This window comes from Cynocephalus volans, chromosome 9, assembly GCF_027409185.1.
Source record: "Cynocephalus volans isolate mCynVol1 chromosome 9, mCynVol1.pri, whole genome shotgun sequence".
NCBI lineage: Eukaryota > Metazoa > Chordata > Mammalia > Dermoptera > Cynocephalidae > Cynocephalus > Cynocephalus volans.
In genome coordinates, this window is record NC_084468.1 from 33793418 (window position 1) to 33815081 (window position 21664).

The window sequence follows — 21664 nt, forward strand, 5'->3', positions numbered from 1 at the left end:
ACAGGAGAACCTGGGAAAGTCTCCTGCACATAGAGAGCCCCTGACTCACCATCTGTTTCACCTGGGAAGCAGGGGAGAAACAAAATGTGACTACTGCACATTATTTTTCAGCGAGTACCTAAGATTTTGGCACTTCTCAGTAAGGGATGAACATTTTTTTATGAGTTGGCAACTTTCTTGTTGAAAGTTCCTCTCTGCTTGAAAATCTTACTTGTTTTCTTTCCTTGTTTCTATAAAGGGATATTGAGAAATCTGCTCCTTCGTGTCTCAAGTGAGGTTAAAATAGTTCTTGGATGTCGCCCTGGGCCCACAATTTCTAATATAATAAAAGGCATCAAAATATCCCCCTCTTACCACCCCACTCTGCATACTTCTGAACCACAGCAGAGACTTAACTGCAACCATTCCCACAAGGGACCAAAAAGAACTCTGAGACCCAGAACTGCTTGATATTTGCAGGCTTGGCAGAAGGCTGGAAGCCATACAACCCATCTCGGAAAACTCTGGCATATGGGAGGAAAACAAGGGTGAGTGAGATCTGCCTGGTCTCTGACTCTCCATGTCCTGCAATTTCTACCCTAATGTGACTGAGAAGGTTTGGTCTGGTGTAGAGAGGAGACAGCCTCCAGAGTGGCAGACCCGTGGACAACCCAACAGATGGGAAACTGAGGCTGCCCATCCGTCTTCTCTTCTTCTGTGTGCACCAGTCTCTCAGGCCTTTCAGTTCAGAGGAAGGACCGCACTACCTGATAAACATTTTCCAGGCTGCCTCCCACAACGTTAACCACATGCTTCCCTCGAGTCTCTACATGAGCTTCATGTGCTCTGAGAAGCTTCCTGACTAGGGTGGCCTCTGTTCACCTGCACCCTCATGGGATCTCCTTGCTTTTCTCCCAGCATTTTTTATCAGTTTGTGTAATTATGTATTAAGTGCTGTGATAATATGATTAATATGCCTCTCTCATTATACTTAAACAGATATCATAGATATGGATTTATATTTCTTTCTTTTTAAAATTAAGGTAGAACACAGAAAATGAACAATTCATAAGACAGCAGCTCAGTGAATTACTAGTGAACACACCTGTGTGACCACTATCCAGGTCAACAAATAGAACAGGCCCAGAATCCCAGAAGGCACTCTCCCACTTTCCCAAAGGTAATCAGTCTCCAGACATCCATAGGTTAGTTTTGCCTTCTTTTTAATTTTTAATTTTAAGACTTTCGTAATTGAGATATAACTTACATAGAGTGGAATTTACGCTTTATAGTGTACCATTCTAGCAGTTTTGATAACCGCATAGAGTTACACAAGCACAATCTCAATCAAGATACAGAACAGTTCCATCACACCCCCAATTCCCTTGTGTCCTGCATTAGTCCATTTCTGTTGCTTATAACAGAAACACCTGGAACTGGGTGATTTGTAGCAAAACAAAATGTATTGCTTACAGTTTCAGAGGCTGGGATGTCCAAAGTCCAGGGAACACATCTGGTGAGGGTTTTCTTTGGTGGTGGCTCTACAGTAATGCAGGGGTCTCACATTGTGGAAAATGGTGAAGCAGAGAGACAAAGACTCTCATATGCTCTTCTTTTAAAGCCCTCAGAACCACACCCATAACCACCATTCACGACAGCATGGTCCTTACAATCTAATCACCTCTTCAAGCCCCCACCTTTCAATTATCACAATAGGATTTCCCACCCTCTTAACAATTACAGTGGGGATTAGGCTCCAGTGACTTTGGGAGCCATTCAATCCACTGTATGTCCTTTGTAGTCAACCCCTCCTTCGACCCCAAGATCTTGGAAATCCCTGATTAGTTTTCTTTCCGTACAATTTTACCTATTCCAGAATTTCATGTAAATTGAATGATCCAATATTTTGTTGTGGGGGTGGGAGTCTGACTTCTTTCACTCAATTTAATGTTTGTGAGATTCGTCCATGATGCTGTGTATAACATTAATTCATTTTCATTGCTGTATGAATATACCATAATTTATTTGTATGAATTGATATGAATACACTAGCATACATTTATCCTCTGTATGGTGGATGAACATTTGGATTGTTTCCATTTGGGGGCTTTTACAAATAATGCTACTGGAAACATTTTTGCACCTGCCTGTTCATGCTCACACACATGCATTTCTTCATGGCTTACTGATCCCAACGTCATGAAGATGTACGCCTATGTTAGTTTCTAGAAGTTTCATCTTACCTTTCACATTTAGAGCAACAATTGACCTGGAATTCATATTTGTGTGTGATGTCAAGCGGGGGGTCAAGTTTCTGTTTTCTTTTTCCCACGTGGATATCCAGTTGGCCCAGCACCATTGACTGAAAACAGCCCTTCCCTGTGCTCTGCAGCGCCCCCTCTGAAATAAACCGCCACACACCGGTAGTTTTGTTTTTGGACTCTGCATTGCCGCATCGGTCTTTTTTATCTTAATCCTCCCACTTTGTTCGTTATCAGTATTTTTCTCGGCTACTCTCGACCCTCTACACTTCTACCTAATTTTTAGGCTCTCAGTACCTGACACGTGCCTGGTGCACAACAGGAACTCAACAAACAGCTGTTGCATGAATGGGGGTAACCTGGGGACCTCCCGGAAGTGACGGTAAAGCCGTTCTCACTCGCCAGGTCCCCGCACCCCCGGAGGCGCCCCCGCAGGCTGCAGGGAGGCGAGCTCCCGCCCGCGCACGTCACCGTCCTCCCGCCCGCCCCCGCCCCCGCCGCCGCCGCCGCCGCCGCCGCCGCCGCCGCCGCTCCCTGCCCGGCCGGAAGGGCGATGCCGTCTCCTCCTGCACTTGGCCTCGGCGGCGTGGGGATGGCGGCGGCCACGGCGGCTCCAGCAGGCAGCGGCCTGGACACCGGGCTGGACCAGGAGACGGCCCGGTGGCTGCGCTGCGACAAGGTGAGGGGCTGGGAGCGCCGGGAGGAGGTGTCGGTCCTGCGCCTCCTGCCCGGGAGCGGCGCCGCGTTTCCTGCCCTTCCGCCCACCGACCCCGCGGCAAGATGGAGGAGGGGGACGCGGCGGCGGCCAGGCCTGCCCCGGCCCGGCGGCCCTGGGAGGCTCGGAAGTGCGGAGGAGCGGAGCGTGGCGGAGCGGTCTGAACGCTCCCCAGCACTCAGCTGTGCCCAGTCAGGCGCGCACGCGTCCCTGTCACTCAGGCCGCCGGCTCATCCTCTGCGGTCGGCTGTGCGTCCCCACCCGCCCACAGTCGCTCCGTCCCGCCCTGTCCTTCCTTGCCTGGGACCTTTGCAGAGCAGCGTTCGGGTCCACCCTTCCCAAGAGCTTGGCACAAACATGGGCCCTCCGGGGGGGCCTGCCTGGCTTCGGGAAACTCCCTTTGGGCCCAGCGTCGCTTTCCCCCTCTTTACTCTCCGTCGTAGATCCCCGAGCAAAGAAAGAATCAGTCACCCCGCCGTGGACATCGCTCCTTCTCAACTGACTTGACTCGCTGCTTTTCCTCCCTGTGCCTTCGTGCGTGCTGTCCCGTTTTCCCGGAATGTTCCTCTCCGCTCTCTTCTGCTGAACTTGCTTCGCACGTTGCTACTCATGTTCTGGGTCTGAACTGATGTGGCTTACATAGAGAGCTTTCCTGGCTCCCCAGTGTAAATTATTCCTCCCTAATATTATCTCTTAAAAGACTGTTCTTTTCCTTCAAAATTCTTACTGCACTTGGTAAAACAAACACCACCACCAAAAACCACTTATTTGTAGGTTTGCTTAATGTCTGTCTCCAGCGCTGACTTCAGGGGTGTGAGACCCTGTGCTTCTAGAAGGGCCCACTCTCGGTTTAATGCTCTGCTGTCCTGTCTTGGAATTCTGCATTGTAAAACAAAGGGTCACCCATCTTCATTGTGCACTGGGCCGCCGAGAATGATGTAGCCGGTCCCGTCCGCCCTCTGTGGTTTATAGTGCCTGCCTGGCACAGTGCAGGACACACAGTAAGCCCCTACTGTAGTTGTTGAGTGATGGAAGGGAATGGCAAGCCCTGTTAAGCAGGGGCCAGGTCTTTGTCTTTATTTACCATTCTCCGGCCGGGTAAATGAAATGTCAGCAAATTCCATTTCCAGGATGCTATTGGCAGCTCTTTGGGTGGTTTTTCTTTTCCTGGAAAGCTACCCTTGTGATTCTTAAGGATAGGAGAATGTTTCCATTTCTGATAAGGTAGTAACTTACAGTGTATAGAATTCTTCTGAAGTCAGAGTTGGTAATGCATTGTTCCATAAAACTTTCCCTTTGAAGGAAAAAAACACTAATTTCTACAAAATGTGTCTGCAGCTAGAAAGATGGTACCTCCCTAGGTAGATGTGAGGGCATGTTGTCCTTATTTATTTTTGAATTTTTACCACTCTCCATGCTCTTTCCTCTCTCAATTTCTTCTTTGGCTTGTGACAGGCACCTATCTGGGAAGGAGCCCATTCACCCTCCAGTGAACCTCCCACCAGCTAAAAGCATTGCAGTCCTCTGCTCTGATTCTTCCCAAGACTGGCAGGACGCCCCAGCAGGTGCCCTCTGCAATTTAGTGTGCCTTTGTCCCTGTTCTTCTGTCTTGTCTGCTGTCAGGTTTGGTCATTCCAAGGTCTGACTCTCACCTCTGCTGCTCTCTTGACTTTTCATTCTCATCTCCCTGTCTCCTTTGTTTCTCTTAGGCTACATGGTTTTGTATGTGTATCAAAGGCCAAAATTAGGATTTTTCAAATCTGCGCAGAGAATCACTGGATATTGGGTGTAACCGTGAAGTCTGTGTTTTCTCATTTAATCTGCAAACATTTATTGAGCCTTCTTTATGTACCAGATGTGAGCGCTTCCTTGGGGGCACCTGACAATCTGATGGGTAAGACTGTGCTCTGTGATCAGTGTCTATTGCTTTTAAGCAAAAAAGGTGGGGTTTTACTTGATTCCTTTTTCATCTGGAACAATCCGTAAATGTGGGCTTCATTCCAGAAAGTCAAGGTTTTATTGCAGTAGTTTTTCAAAGTTTAATTAAGTGACCGTGTCTTGCCTGAGTGTTCATCTAAATGGATGGTGACTGTAAGACAGAAGTACTTACTCTTTTGTTCCCCTGAACTCTTAATTTAAAAGTCTGATATGGAATTAATGTGATTAATTCTTAATTAACATTTCCTGCAACTATTGTACAAAGAAAATAGAGGAATATATAATGAACCTAAATAACTCATGTCAGTGTCTTTTTGAAGCAGTTAATGTAGTAGTAATGGCACTAGATTAATGCTTATCATGCAGTTTAAGCAAGTCACTCAATCTCTAAGGTTTCCCCATCTGTAAAATGGATTTTTTGTCATTTGCTTGCTTTTTTGGAGTCATTGCAAGATTCATACTTGACCAGGTATGTGAACACCTTGTATAAATTATAAAAAACTACAAAAGTAAGGTTTTGATTTAAATTGTATTGTCTATCACTATCTGGTAAAATTTAGGGACGTTAGGGAGGAAAATAAACATTTAATCACAACTAAGGCCAGGCAGAGAAAGGTGTTTTACGTTAATTTAAAATAAACCATCTTAAAACCTTAAAACTGCATAAGGGAGATTATAAATTGTTCCTATTTTAGAGATGGAAAACTGAGAATTAGAGAAGCTAAAATAAATAATCTGCCCAAGTACACAGAGTTGGTAAGTGGTGTGGCTGGGCTCCTATTCTGGTGTTAGACTTCTGTGCTAAAACCTCTACTTCCATTTCTCCAAAAGTGCTTGCTTTGGTAGGAAAGAAACTAATACTTACATTATAATGTTTAATAAACAGACTTCATATTTCAAATTCAGAAGCATTAAAAAATTGCAAAGCCTACAGATATATAATATATGTAATATATTTTATATATATAATTTTTTTCCTATGGGTTATAATTATTGTGGGTTTTTTTCCCACCTCAGATTTTTCGTTTTCTTATTTGCCTGGCTGTGTCTGGTATATACATTTTTGTTTTGCAGAATTCTTTAACTTTGGAAGCAGTGAAACGACTAATAGCAGAAGGTAATAAAGAAGAACTACAAAACTGTTTTGGGGCCCGAATGCAGTTTGGGACAGCTGGTCTTCGAGCTGCTATGGGAGCGGGAATTTCTCATATGAATGACTTGACCATCATCCAGACTACACAGGTACCACATTTTTATTGTTCTTAGTAACTCTTGATATATCCCCCAGCTCTACTTGATAGGCATAATTTGTTTTAATTATGGTCATGTCTTGCGGGCTTGGCTAGGCATAGGTAGTCACCATCATTTACTTCATAAAGTCAGGTTCGTGGAGTTGTTTAAAGCAGCACTTATTTGAAGACCCATATAGCCATCCATCCATCCATTTAACAGATTGATTGAGTGCCTGCTATGTGGGATATAATAACAACTAAAATAGACAGATTCTATCACGGAGTTTTCATTTCAGCACAAACCCACAAACTAAGCTGACCGGCTTTTACGGTCTTGTAATTTTTGCCACGTCTGTACTGATGCAAGCACTGAAAATCTTTTCTAACTGCCAGAATTAACAGGAGCCTATTATATTTAGTTTTAATTCATAGTATGGGTTGAAATTATTACTGAGTTTCCTTGACTTCTTAATTTGTGAATTTTGTCCTCAGAGTCTAGACCCAACTTTTAGAAATAGAGATGAAGATTTCGACAAAACAGAAGAGCTGCCCTTGAGTTTTGGGAATACTGTCTTTTAGGGATATGAAGTAGAACAGATTATTCTCATTATTTCTTCAACTTGGACTTGTTAAAAATGAAGATCACTTTAAATCTCGGAAAGGAAAAGCTAGAAAAATTGCCCAATGATGATTACATGTACTTTGCGTGTATGTCCGAGTGTAAAAGGCAGAACTGGGCATATTCTACTGAAACTCCAATAAGGAAAACTTATCTAAGGGCACAGAATTGCTGTGGGAACTGGCTGCAAATTTTTGTTAAGCTGTAGGACTTCCTGAGATCTTTCTGGAGAGAAGGCTTAGAATGAAGTGAGTCTGGGAATTCTGTTCCAGTTTGTGGATAACATAGGGACTGTGCTACTGAATAAGGTCGCCTTCTGTTCCAGTTACTAGGGCTGTGTAACAGATTGTCCAAAACATAGTGATTTAAAAACAATAACCACATTTCTTTTGTTTACAAATCTGCAATTTGGGTAAAGCTCAGTGGGACAGCTCATCTGTTTTACTCGGTGTCACCTGGGCCAGTTTAGAGTCTGGAATCATTTGAAGGCTGATTCATTCATATGTCTACAGTTATTGTTGGCTGTTGGATGGGATCTTAGCTGGAGCTGGAACATGTGGCCTGGGCTTCCTTACAACGTGGTGTCTGGGTTCTAAGGGAGCATCCAGAGAAGAAGAGAGAAAGAATGTGCCAGTGGTAGCTGTATTGATTTTTATGACCAAGCTTTCAAAGTCACTTATTTCCTCCATATTCTTCTTGTCAAAAGCGAGTCAATATGTCTGGCTCATATTCAAGGAGAGGGAACATAGACATCCACTACTCACTGGAGGACAGAGGTTATGGTTTCCTTTTGCCAATAAATTTTTGCTTTATTTTATGTTCTTTGTGATCTATGTGTTCTTCTCTATTATATATATAAAAGATGTGTTAAAACATACACTCTTTTTATCCATGGGGTATTCTTAGGGATTTTGCAGGTACCTAGAAAAACAGTTCAGTGACCTGAAACAGAGAGGTGTCGTGATCAGCTTTGATGCCCGAGCTCATCCACCCAGTGGAGGCAACAGCAGAAGGTATTAAAATATTTTTAGAATATAATTTTTTTTTTGTAGTTTATTTTACGGTTTTATTTTTAATCACTATTCAATAGCTTGACTTTACATTCATTAGCTACATTGCTTAACTGTAAAGATGATAGGTGAATTCTGTTTGTGACTTTTAGAAGTTCTGGCTTTAGGGAGAGAGGGAGAGGGGAAGAGGAACAGATAAAGGGTCATAAAAATCGACTACAATGTATATTGAGAAGTTAAAAAAAAGAAATTCCGGTTTTAAGTTTGGTTAAGAAAATAAAGTACTTAGACAATTTGGAATGTAATAGCTGTCTAAATAAAAGAATTTTTTTTAACTGGCAATGTTATCTCTCCCTCTCCCTTGATTCCTTTTATGTAATTTTTTTCCTTCCGCTATTCATAAGTCTTATGACTCCCTTCCCATTCTGGGCTACCTAATTCAAGCTGCATTTTTCTAACATTCGCAACCAATGGGACTCTGTGATGTAGCTGTAGGCAGATGATGATGATGACTTCGATGGTAATAGCAAGAATTATTTGAGTACTGGTCACAAACCAGCCATTTATTATTTACTCATTTTATCCTCACAACAACCTATAAGGTATGTACTTTTATCTCTTTGCCTGAGATCATAAAGTGGGAAGAGGAGCCACAATTTAAGCATAAGGAGGCTGGCACCAGAGGTCAGCAAACTTTTTCTCTAAAGGACAAATAGTAAATATCTTACACACTGCACACTGTGCAGTCTCCATCACAACTGCGCAACTGCCATGTAGCACAAAAACACTCACAGATAATATGTAAATGAATGGGCATGTGGGGTTCCAGTAAAACTTTACTTACAAGACAGGCTGTAGTTTACTGACCCCTGCGCTTAGCCATGTTATATGACTCTCTTTTTTACCTGAACACTTCTCCTATTATGATGAATTTTTATCATTCCAGACTATAAGTATTAATAATTTCTTAGGTTGGGAAGAACTTACAAATATTTATTATTAATGAAAAGTCTTTTTAACTTTCAGTGCTGGGTAAGGTTATAGAGTCCTGATGTTTGCCCATCAGAAACTTCCAATCTAAGAGAGAAGCACTGATGGGAACAAATGTATGGCCATGAGGAAGGGAACATGGCCAGGGAAAAAGACCAGGTGACATCAGCCGCCAGACTGAACTCAGGAGGGCATTAGGTTTTTGGTCTTCAGCTTTACAGGCTCAGAATGTGACTTTTGTCAGTAAAGCCAGAGAGAGGCTGAAGCTCTGGGGGATAGGTGCACAGGAACCTCATTCACAAGAGAGTGATATAGTGCAGACCAGGATATCAGCTTGCCAGTTTACAGATGGTGGATGTACAGGTAGAACTAGATCACAAGCATGTTCTGCTGCCCAAGCAGTTGGTCACACCCTCCGGCCAGAGCATGCACAGTGCATATATGTGGCTAACTGTGAGTGCTTTGCTTCTCAGATTTCTTCATTTTAGGCCGACTCCCTTGCTTCCCATTGACACATCCTTCAGATATGTTAACATTGTCGATAAAGGGACTGGTGTTTCTTGCTCTGGCCTTGGAGCCATATCATTTCCTTAAAATGACTGATGTTGCTGATTCTATTTGAGTTTATATAAGTCTGAGAGCTGCATGGGATGGGGTGGAGCTCAGGGCAATTCTCTGTCACCTACCACCTGCAAGACATTTAGAGATTATAACATAAATATTAAATCAATACACGGTAAAACATTCATGATGAGTAAATGAAATCTTCCTAATGAGTTGGAAATTATTGCAGTTTCAGAATTTTACGTAAGGATGTGTTTATTAGTTCTTTAATCTTGGAATTTTAAATATCTGGTGGGGAATGTAGGCAATAACTATTGAGTTTAGGCAGAGAACACATTGAATTTTTTTTGTGCACATATGTAACCTTGTATATGTATATGTGCTGAGTGTCTCTTTTGCTGACTTTAAGACAGGGCCTTGGGGCCGAGCCCGTGGCGCACTTGGTAGAGTGCTGCACTGGGAGCGCGGCGATGCTCCCGCCGCGGGTTCGGATCCTATATAGGACTGACCGGTGCACTCACTGGCTGAGTGCCGGTCATGAAAAAACGACAAAAAAAAAAAAAAAAAAAAAGACAGGGCCTTGAAAGTCTGCCCAAAGACATGATAAGTCATTTTTGCCCTCATGAAATGTTTCTGTAGCAGTCATCATGGATCATAACGTGAAAGTGGCATCTTGAAGATGGCAGAGATCAAAGGGGTCCAGGCTCCTGCTATTTGGGAAGTCACATTGCCAGCCCTGAACTGCTTATGATTACATGAGAGAAATAAACTGCTTTTTTATTTAAAAAAAAGAAAAGAGGGGCCAGCCCGTGGCTCACTCGGGAGAGTGTGGTGCTGATAACATCAAGGCTGCAGGTTCGGATCCCTATATAGGGATGGCTGGTTTGCTCACTTGGGAGAGCGTGGTGCTGACAGCACCAAGTCAAGGGTTAAGATCCCCTTACCAGTCATCTTTTTAAAACAAAAAGAAAAGGAAAAAGAAAGGGACTTCTGGGCCTTCCAGTGAATGCAGTTTGGATTTTATTCAGGTTTTTATTAAGACTGTTCTGATGAATTTTGTTATTTTTATCACTTTCTACTATATAGAGGCATTTTTTTTACTGTGAAATTATTTTTGTATTACTATCGATCCTAGGAATGTTAACACATTAGTTCTTAAAGTATGAAGATCTCCCCTTTTTGCTCCAGCCAGCTCCCAGAATAGTGTTCAACAAAGCTAGTGTACAAGAATTATTTGGAGAGAGAATGAATGATCTGATGGTTTAATCCAGGAATGTTATAACGTTGCTCGTTCTAAATAAATTGATCATTTATTTATGATAAAGTATTTTACCCCAAACATGAACAAAGATTTGATGCCATGTTCTGTGTCCTGCCCTAAGCCAGTTGCTATAGAAGTTGAGAAAAATATCAAATATTAAGTTTTCTTTTCAGGGCTCATTGGAACCAAAATGTTTGTGTGTGTGTGTGTATGTGTGTGTGTGTGTGTGTTTGTGTGTGTGTGTGTGTGTGTGTGTGTGTGTGTATGCCAATATGTCTTATATTTCCAATAAAATAATGTCTAGTCAAATTCTGGTCTGCTTGGTGTGTACTAGATTGTGACAGGTTTATCTTTTTCGGGACCGGCACTCAGCCAGTGAGTGCACCGGCCATTCCTACATAGGATCCGAACCCGTGGTGGGAGCGTCGCCGCTCTCCCAGCGCCGCACTTTCCCGAGTGCGCCACGGGCTCGGCCCATTTGTGACAGGTTTAGATGAGGGTTTCTCAGACTCTGCACTATTGACATGTGACTTCACACTGACTGGATAATTCTTTGTTGCAGGGGACTGCTCTGTGCATTGTAGAGTACTTAGCAGCATCCCTGGCCTCCACCCACGAGCTGCCAGTAGCACCTCCCCCCTCCCTCCAGTGTGACAATCAAAAGTGTCTCCAGACATTTCAAATGCCCCACGGGGGACAGAATGGCCCTGGCTGAGAACCACTGAGACAGAGTTGAAAGACTCAGCTGCTTAGTGACTGTGGGACACGGGGCCAGATACCTGGCCTGTGTTGGCTTTAGTCCTATTTCTGTAAAGCAAAGGAGTGGAATGAGATGACTCCTAAGGGTGCTCCAGCTTTAATGTTCTGTGCCAATGTGAATGTTTGTGATAAACGTTTTCCCTGATCTGGCTGCATTCATTTCCTTCTTTCCATCACCCACGGTCCTGACAACTCAACTCTCTTTTCCTTCCCTGTCATTCTGCATGTCCAGATTTGCCCGACTTGCTGCAACCACATTTATCAGTCAGGGGATTCCTGTGTACCTCTTTTCTGATATAACCCCAACCCCCTTTGTGGTAAGTAACTGTTTCCTTTTATAGTTTCCTGTCATGGGATCAGGATGGGACTTGGCTGAATTTTACAGTCTATTGTGTGCTATTGGGATCCGGGTATTTGAATGACAGATCTGGCATTTTTTGGCCCTTCTCTCTTCTGTCCAGGAATGTTTCTCCTACATCCTAGTAATATTTCTCTGCTGTTCAACTTTCAACTCATCAGAACTGATTTTTAAAAAGTACAATTTAACTTTTGCTTGCATTCTAAGGATATTTTAGCAAGTTAGAAAAATGTCTTTTGTGTGTTTGTTTTAAAATTTGGTTTGTAGTCCCTTTTCTCAGCTATCACAACTAAGAAACTTCTTAGGTCTAAATCTGAATTTACCTAAAACCCTATCTTATCATGAATATTTTGATAAGTTGGTGCACCACCTTTTTATACAAATGTTTCATTCTAAATACTACTCATGGCTAGTATAGAGAGCATGCTTGGCATGTTTTAGTAAGACTTTCATCAAATCCTTAACGTAGCAGAATCTAAAGAAAAGGACAGTAGGGATGGTGACAGCTGTTCTTTTAAGTAGACAGAACTGTTAAGAGCTGGGCCAGATGCTGAGATTGTATGTTTTTAGATGTAGTTACTTACATCGAGTAGAAATGAGAGTATGTCAGTACAGAAGCAAGTTTTATGTTTGCTGTCTCTTGTGCACTCACAGACAGATGCAGCACCTCCAGGATTGTAAATAACCCAGTGGACAGTCTATGTCACACCTAAATGAGTTTAAGTGTCATTGTTTGATGGAAAAATTGCAGTGCGTTCAAGCATCCTAATTATCTTCTGTATTAAGTGTTAGTAGCTACTATTTTGGGATCAGACATGAATTAAATGAGTGTCTCATGATGATTTTCCCATGCTGGGGAGTGGTTCTCCCCTTTTCTTTTCCTCAAGACACCTGAGAGATGTGACATAACTTCCAAGGAGACAAATGACTTGTAGTGACTCTTAGTGGGAGGGTGGAAGGAGACAGATGGTTCAAATCTTGGGTTGCCTGTGTGTAGTAAATCTCATTTGCAGACGTAGGGGGAATAATCCAGTTATTCTCCCCATATGGTGAAGTAGTCTCATAAAGGTGGGAGCTAAATCAAAATTGAAGGGAGAGATATTTAGTCCTGGAGGGAGAGATAAATAAGCAACCTGCAAGAATGCTCTCCGTGTCCTCAATTTTTTTCTCAACCCTTTCCTTAAAAGTAAATGAAAAAGAGCAGGAGAAGTGAAAGCAGCTGCGGAGAATAAACTGAATCCATAAGCCTCTGTCCCAAGCAGAAGACTGAAAGAATGTGGAGTGGAGCCTTAGACCATCTTTTTGTTTGAAGAGTTTTCTATTTCTACCAAGGAGATGACAGAATGAGAAGCACATACCAGGAAACTACTCACTTTCCTTATTAGCACACACATCTTGGGATTTTGAGCAGCCAGTTAGTTCCAGGGGTAATAAGAGTCTTGAGTACGGCACAAAAATATTGAATGACACATCATGACATTTATATGTTATGTTTATTAAAAGGGAACAAGTTGGCACAAATATATAGTAGACATTTTAAATATATCTAATTTCTTGTTAAGAACTGTTTCTTCTTGTTTCCTGCTGTATTACAGCCCTACACAGTATTGCATTTGAAACTTTGTGCTGGGATCATGATAACTGCCTCTCACAATCCAAAGCAAGATAATGGTTATAAGGTATTTTTCTTTTTCTCTCCACATGTATGTCCCTATAGGAATCCTATACCTCTACTGTTTGGGAACATAGGTAATGGGTGCTTTATTTCCAGTAACCCTTGTAGTAGTCCGTTTTCTATTGCTGATAACAGAATACCTGAAATGGGGTAATTTGTAAAGAAATGAGATTTATTTCTTACCATTTTGGATGCTGGGATGTCCAAGGTCCAGGGGGCACATCTGGTGAGAGCCTTCTTCATGGTGGGGGCTCTATACAGACCTGTGGCAACGCAGGGTATCATGTGGCAAGGAGGGGGAAGAGGGCTGTTAACATGCTCACTTGCTTTCCTTATAAAACCACCAGTCCACACCCATAACAGCCCATTAAACCATCAACTCATTATTCCAAGAATGGATTAATGCATTTATGAGAGCATACTCCTTATAATTCAACAATCCAATTACCTCTTAATGGCCCACCCTTTCAACACTGCCACGTTGGGAATTAAGCTCCCCCGTGAGCTTTGGAAGGGACAGACATTTAGACCATGGCAACCCTAAACTTTCTGAATGTGCTCTTGGGTTCTCTAGGTCTATTGGGATAATGGAGCTCAGATCATCTCTCCTCACGATAAAGGGATTTCTCAAGCCATTGAAGAAAATCTAGAGCCATGGCCTCAAGCGTGGGATGATTCTTTACTTGATGGCAGTCCACTTCTTCATGACCCAAGTGCTTCCATCAATAACGACTACTTTGAAGAACTTAAAAAATACTGTTTTCACAGGTAAAATGGAATGTGCCTTCACTGATCTTAAGTGAGTTAAGTTAATGTGATTCAGCCAAATTATATCAATTTTCATTTAATTTTTCTCTTTAATTGGTGCATATACTATAGCTGCATCCAGTTTTAGAGGCTTAAAGGGACAGTAAATATTTTGGGCTTTGTGAGCCTTACAGACTTTTTCAGCTACTTAACTCTGCTGTTGTAGTACAAAAACAGCCATAAATGATACATCAGTGAAGGAGTGCAAACACCGAAAAACTTTATTTACGATAGCAGGTGGCTGGCCCACAGGCCATAGTTTGCTGACCCATTGTAGACTCATATACAAGGGGTCTTCAAAAAGATCTTGGAAAGACTCATATTATCTTTTACTTCGATTTTTCCAAGAACTTTTGTGTGTGTTTGTGTAGTATCTTAACACTGAAGTATCTGACACACCCTCTTACATGAGGACCAAAGAGGATGTGGGTTTTGAGAGCAAGAAGACAGAGTGAAACGTTGCTCCATTGGTGCTTGGGGCAGTAACTGATAGTTACCCCCAGGGGCAACACCAGATGACTGTATAGAATGGAAAACGAGCAAGCTCCGTGCTCTGTCCCCTTGCACCAAAACCCCACCTCCCATCACAGCCTCAGATAGAGGGTGTGCCATATATTAAATTGACAGGAGCAGACACTACACTGGCTGTCAGCCAGAAAGGCTGAGAAGCGATCTCCACCAATTCTGAAGTAGCCTTATATATATGTATGGAAGAGTATGTGTTGTATATACATATATATGTATATGTGTATGTTACCTTAAAGCACTGAAAAGTATTGAATAAGAAACAGCAGCATTTTTCCTATCTTTTCAGAAATTTTCTGTGCACATGCAACTATATATATATGTATGTATAATATACTTCAAAATCATACATAGGAATATAGTGTGCATGTAGTTTGTTCAGTGTCCTTTTCCCCCAGTTAATTTGTCATGGACACCTTTCTTTGTCAGTCCCTATTAGTCCTGACTCTTGTTTTAAGGCTTCTGCACCCATTTATTTAATAAAGTGACATGGACTTGATATTTACAGTCAGGTACAAAGTGGACTAGACAGGGTTGTCCTTCTTGAGTATGCTGTAGGTCTCAGCACTCCTGATTGTCCCCCTAGCAAGAAACCACTGCTTATAAGGAAGGTGAATTCCTAGATTATCTCTAATACTGTATTTGTTGGACCACCTGGGAGTGGCAGGTCCAGTACAGTGTGGATCACAGTCCCTTCTGGAGGGAGCGGCCATACCCACTCTGTGGCTGTACGCAAACATAGGTCCAAATTACGACATCGTCTTATTTTTTCTCCCCTAGAGAAATTAGAAAGCTGGATTTTGTATGTGAAATCTCCTGATTTCTAGATGTGGGTGGCCATTTGTTCAAATGCATGTAATTCCAACAAAATGCATTTGTGAACATTCCCTCTGCTCCTCTGATTTAATTTAACAAAGACTGAAGGGTTTTGAGCTTTCTGCTGCTCAGTAGCACTAAAGTCGACTCCTTCGTACACAATTGCTTGAGTATGTGCATGTGTGTGTATCCACAAGATAACGTTCTGGCACCAGAATTGTGTGTGCATTTACAAAGGTGATAATGGGTAACAAACTGCCCTCCAAAGATGTTACATCTGTCGATGCTCCCACCAACAGTGTGTGATAACATTCTATGTTCCCCACATACTTAACTACGCTCAGTATTATCAAATTTCTCATTTTTCCTGATTTGTTAAATAAGAGTAATAGACTAGTCTCCCCTCATTCATGCGGCATATGTTCTAGGACACTCAGTGAATGCCTGAAACTGTGGATAGTACTGAACCCTACATATAGTATGTTTTTTCCTATACATTCATACTTATGATAAAGTTTAACTTATAATTAGGCACAGTAAGAGGTTAACAGTTTATATCAGTCTTTTCTTTAAAAAAAAAAATAAGTAGAAATGTTACCTTTATGAAATAATTTCTAACATTAATTGAGTGCGTATCTCACACCATATAACTGCGGTAGGCATTTCTCATATAATCTCATTTTAATCTAATCCTGAGAGTAAATTGTGGTTTACTACCGTTTTACAGATGAGAAAACTGCAATACAGAGCAATAGCCAATAGTCACAGCTTGTAAATGGCAGAGCTCCATGATTCAATTCAGTCTGACTCCAGAGTGTGTTAACCACTGAGCTTTATTGCTGCTCATATATGAGGGCACTTCAAAAAGTTCATGGAAAGATTTGTATTATCTTTCAGTTCTGTTTTTCCACAAACTTTTCTTAGTACCCTTGTATGTTTCCCATTTCAAATTAGATCAACTTCTGGACTCTATTCTGTTCCTTACATCTGTATTTTTATATCTACCAAACTGTTTTAATTACTGTAGCTTTATAATGTATTTTAATATCTGGGAGATCTTTTTCAGATTCAACCTCATTAATCTTGTGTATTTATTTTTCTAGATGCATTTTCTTTTCAAGGATAGGCTTGTCTTAAACCACTGTTCTCTTAGATAGTAACCTAGGATTTAGCAGTCAGAGCACTGAAAATTTTTTGAATCTTTTTGTTTACCCCTTTATAACTTCTAACTGTTAATTTTGATGTTTACTGTTATTCTACATTAAGTTTGTAGCTCACAGCACTTTGCCAAAAAGAATTATTACTGGGCAAAGAAAAAGTTTTATTTTTTATACATCCCTGTGTGGGATGATCCATCACAATTTGTTTAAAGGGACATTTTGAAAATCATTCTGAAGCTAATAAAGAATCTATGGAGCTCTGGAGCTTGCACGAGCCCAGGTGTGGCACTGCCATGGTTGGGCACCCATCAGGCCAGCAGAGTCTTGTGCTGGAACCTGAGCCCAGGGTTCTTTGTTGTATCCCACTCTAGATGCGAAAGCTGTAGCATAAAACAAAATCTGAAAGTTATCAGATTTGCTGAAAATAACTACAGAGTAAAATTTAAAACTTGAATATGTTGAGGGGGAGGGATGTATATACAAGGGTACTTTAAAAAGTTCATGAAAGATTCATATTATCTTTTAATTCTATTTTTCCATGAAATTTTTGAAGTATCCTCATATTTGGAAGAAAATGGATGTTTTGCTTCCTTTTTAAATGAAATTAGATATTCAGTTGCTTGTACACTCTTATTACATTGGTTTCTTACATTCTTGAGACTCTGCAAACTTCCCAGTTCTGAGAGCCCTATTTGTGTTTTTTATCATTTCCCATGGTGTGTCTGATTCTAGGAGTGTGAACAAGGAGACGACAGTGAAGTTTGTGCATACCTCTGTCCATGGTGTGGGGCACAACTTCGTACAGGCGGCTTTCAAGGCTTTCGATCTTGTTCCACCTGAGGCTGTTCCTGAACAGAAAGATCCAGATCCTGAGTTTCCAACAGTGAAATACCCAAATCCTGAAGAGGGTAAAGGTGTCTTGGTAACCTAATGTTTTAAAAATTATAGTATCTACCTTTTATATTCAAAATTATTACTGTCAAGTAAATGAAGTTTTCATTGTGCTGAAGAAAAAATAATTTATTATTGGAAATACGTATATTTATCAGTCATCACTTTCTTAAAGGAACTTTCAAATTAGACATCCTAACATCAAGATGTGAGAGCCGAAATCTAAATGGTGCTTTAAATTTAATTAATTAAATTTAAATTTAATTTATGCTGCTTCCTTAATGCTAAAAAGAAGAATGGAGGGTTAGCATATTATGATTTTTATTTAATTGTCATTTTTCTGATATGAAGAAGTGTTGTTTAAATTATGGTTCTTATAACATTTTTAAAGGTTAGGACAACAGTGATATTTAGAGAGTTGGTTTATTTTGGTTTGTTTGTGAGATTGATCATAGGGCAATGCTCAGAAATACCAGTCCAGTCACACACATACTGTCACTTGTGGGGCAGATCAGACGGGCAGGTTTGGGTCACACACTGATGCTCCCATTATCTTACTTCTGGTTTAGGAAAATAATATGTAACCAACCAAGACCAGCTCCAGAAATAAAATTCAGTCTCTTTTAGTTCTTAAAGAACTGAGCATTTTTAAAGACTACAAATACGCTCTATGCTTAAGTTAAGTAATCTTTTATTTTCATACTCTTTTTCAGACTTTATCTTTTGCTCTGGCTGACAAAACCAAGGCTAAAATTGTTCTAGCAAACGACCCAGATGCCGATAGACTTGCTGTGGCAGAAAAGCAGGAAAGGTAAAATTAATCATGATTACCTATGTAACTGAAAATATAAAGGATGACATCTTCAGCAGTAAAGTGTTCCTGGGGAGACTGGGCCTATTTGGGAACATTTCCCATTTATTTTGCGAATGATCTTATTGAACCTTCTGGGGAGTCCTCTAATATAGAGCAGATGCTGCCCTGGGGAGATCACGTGATTGGAAGCATAAAGGAGAGTAAATCAACCTAGTATGTATTTAGAACTGAAATTACTATTTGTGGTCTTCTCATTTTATAATTGACTTTATTACACATAATGTTTCATTGCCTAAGGAAGGCACAGTACTTTGATGGGTGCTGGCTCTGCAGTTCAGTATTTTCTGATGGGTTTGGTAAGAAGCTGGACCTTCGAGGAAATTTAGGTTGAATTTAAGTTGGACAGACCTGAGAGGAATACCTGTGGAGTATTAACACAATGTTTAAGAGAAGTTTGACCATAGAGTTTATACAAGGGAGAAGTAAGCAAGCAGGAGGGAAAGTTGAAAGATAGGCAAGATTCAAGCAAATTTGGGTGTCAAATAGCATATGTTATGTTTTGGGGGCAGTGGGGTGCTGCTGAAGGGTTAGGGGTTTCAATTATGATAAAGCGGGTTCAGTTCTGTATCAGTTTAGAAAGTCAAGCTAGGGTGATGTGTGCTGAAGTGCAAGACTGACTTCTATCCGCCTGGACTGCAGAGGGGAGTGTAAATCGCATGTCAGTTCTCTGGTGTTCTGTTTTAGGACCAAGCTTGATCTTAAGGAATACTTAGCTGTCACTCTCTCAGAGTCAGCAATACTAACCAGACAAAAAATTGAGAAACATTAATTTATTTTATACTTGAGGGGATCTTGCCAGCATATTTGTTTTGTTTGAAACCAAAGCCTTTGCCAAAGATTAAAATAAAAGCCTTATGTATCATCATTGATGTACTTATTTTTTTATAAGTTTGTCCAGGCAAACTGGTGGATATGTGGCAGCTGCCACAGTGTCTGTGAAGTGACAGTTATGTTTCTGACCAGTTACTTAAAGGTGGTGAATAGCAAGAACAACCTTGCAGAGATGACTTTGAGCCTTGTTTGCTTAGTTGTTCTGTCCTAGTGACTTCTTGTATCCTGCTTAAGGTCACTGAAATGAATAATTTTTTTTTTTCTTTCAGTGGTGAATGGAGAGTATTTTCAGGCAACGAGTTGGGGGCCCTCCTGGGCTGGTGGCTCTTTACTTCTTGGAAAGAGAAGAACCAAGATCGCAGTGCCCTCAAAGACACCTACATGATGTCCAGCACAGTCTCGTCCAAAATCTTGCGGGCCATTGCGTTAAAGGAGGGTTTTCACTTTGAGGTAAGGTGTGTGTGGGACTTGCTCGTTTTCCTTTCTTTTGCTGTGTAGAAGATCTAAGGCTTTTCTGTCTCTTTTGGATTATCCCTTAGGAAACACTAACTGGCTTTAAGTGGATGGGAAACAGAGCCAAACAGCTAATAGACCAGGGGAAAACTGTCTTATTTGCATTTGAAGAAGCTATTGGTAAGAAGTGATCATGAGGATTGCAGAATTGGTTAAATATAGAACGTAAATAAATGAAAAAAAGGTTTGGATTTGGTTTTAAAAGATCACCAGTGAAACAGGAGCATACAGTTCCCTTAGCTTCTCTTGCACTGGGGTTGAGTATTGAACTGTCCTACTCCAAAATTGGCATCTCAGATATTCTTCAGCAAAAGAGAATATCTTACAAATAACCAAGCCATTAATGTAAGGATCCTTTTCTGAAAACAGTGATATTCTGTACTTGGCTGCTAATAACTTGATATTCCACATATTTTGGGAATTGTAATGTTTCTTCAATTGTGGTGTTTAATATCCAGTCCTAATATAGTCCACCCCTCTCCAAAAGCTCTAATGAGGATCTATGCTGAGGTCTATCCAGAAGACAGAAGGGGACATGATTGTGGCACTCTCATCATAGTGATGGTCACCTGCAAAGACCACCCAAGTCCAGCAGAATGACAGAGAAACCCTTGTCCTAAACTGTTTGCGAATATAAATGAACAAAAAGGAGAACTAGCTATAGAAATTTGAAATTCACACTTGTGCCAGAAATGTTTTAGCTGTTAATAAAAACTATTGTGCGTTAAATTTATTTATATTCATCTGTATATTCCCTGCAGCACAGACACCATGTGATTTGTTTAACTAATTGAAGTATAAAGATCAGCTTTTTCTCTTTTGTTTTCAGATTTGGCATCCTTGTCTTTTCAAAGCTTTTTAATTAAAAAAATAAAAAAGACTTTCATACATTTATCAGATATTAATTGACAGTTTCTTTTTTTTTTTTTGGCAGCTGGCCAGTATGGGGATCTGAACCCTTGACCTTGGTGTTATAATACCATGCTCTAACCAACTGAGCTAACCAGCCAGCCTTGTTTATCAGATATTAATTGCAAATCTATTACTCAGTGACTCTGAAAGAAATGGATGACACTGACATTAACCTACAGCAGTTTCTATAGATCTAGTTAAGTAACCACACAAAAGAAGGTAGGCCAGGTGTCAAATTGGATCATGTAACTAACAAGAACTATTGGGATCCAGAGAAGAAAGAGATGCATATTGACTAGAACAGTTGGAAACAATTTTATGTGAGCTGGAGACACTTTCAACAGGTCTAGTGAATGAGCATCATTTGGCCAGGAGGGAAAATCTCCCTGAAGGCCTGCTATGTGCTAGACACTGGGCTAGATTCTTAAACATGGTGGTAAATGAGAAACATGCACACACTGAACACTGTATGGCCTCTGATATACGATAGCCAGGGTGCATACACGGGTGTAGCTTGACACAGTGTTATGGAGGACCCCACTCCTAAAAGGTGTATGCATGACATGTGTTTCCTCAGGATATATGTGCTGCCCTTTTGTTCTGGACAAAGATGGAGTTAGTGCCGCTGTCATAAGCGCAGAGTTGGCTAGCTTTCTAGCAACCAAGAATTTGTCTTTGTCTCAGCAGCTAAAGGCCATCTATGTGGAGTAAGTTCCTGTTGACTCTGTTTGATTGGAGCAATATTTTTAAATGTTTTATTATGTTCTTGTGCATGAGATACTAATATTCTCTCTAATGTTCTTTCTGTAGTGATGAATTCTGTTCCTGATGAAAACTAAATAAAAGATGACCTTTTCCTTTTGATACTTAACCATTTATTAGTAATTACCATTCACCATGCATGAATTCTTAGAAATGGCTAATGGAAGAATATGCTTTTAAGTGTCCAATGTCAAAAAGATTAAATTGGTTCA

At 40.8% G+C, this 21664-nt stretch overlaps 1 protein-coding gene and 1 non-coding gene across 5 annotated transcripts in view; one reads left to right on the forward strand and one right to left on the reverse strand.

Moving 5' to 3' along the window:
- The first annotated feature begins 2760 nt into the window (after positions 1 to 2760).
- PGM2 (phosphoglucomutase 2) overlaps positions 2761 to 21664 on the forward strand; it is a 30225-nt gene continuing 11321 nt past the window's right edge. For 2 of the 4 annotated variants that reach the window (XR_010024437.1, XM_063107816.1), the window contains exons 1-11: positions 2761 to 2919; positions 5968 to 6135; positions 7651 to 7757; positions 11561 to 11645; positions 13282 to 13365; positions 13936 to 14129; positions 17402 to 17591; positions 18274 to 18371; positions 19535 to 19715; positions 19805 to 19898; positions 21268 to 21397. Coding sequence is in view for 3 of the 4 variants with exons in the window: in XM_063107816.1 (XP_062963886.1) it covers positions 2794 to 2919; positions 5968 to 6135; positions 7651 to 7757; positions 11561 to 11645; positions 13282 to 13365; positions 13936 to 14129; positions 17402 to 17591; positions 18274 to 18371; positions 19535 to 19715; positions 19805 to 19898; positions 21268 to 21397 (1457 nt within the window). In the remaining variant the exon portion in view is untranslated. Of the gene's footprint in view, positions 2920 to 4410; positions 4521 to 4664; positions 4850 to 5967; positions 6136 to 7650; positions 7758 to 11560; positions 11646 to 13281; positions 13366 to 13935; positions 14130 to 17401; positions 17592 to 18273; positions 18372 to 19534; positions 19716 to 19804; positions 19899 to 21267; positions 21398 to 21664 lie in introns of all 4 variants that reach the window. The other 2 variants (XM_063107817.1, XM_063107818.1) reach the window with 2 other exon arrangements.
- On the reverse strand, positions 14657 to 14841 carry LOC134386743 (U2 spliceosomal RNA). Its single transcript, XR_010024553.1, has one exon. It is a non-coding gene; the product is annotated as a U2 spliceosomal RNA (small nuclear RNA).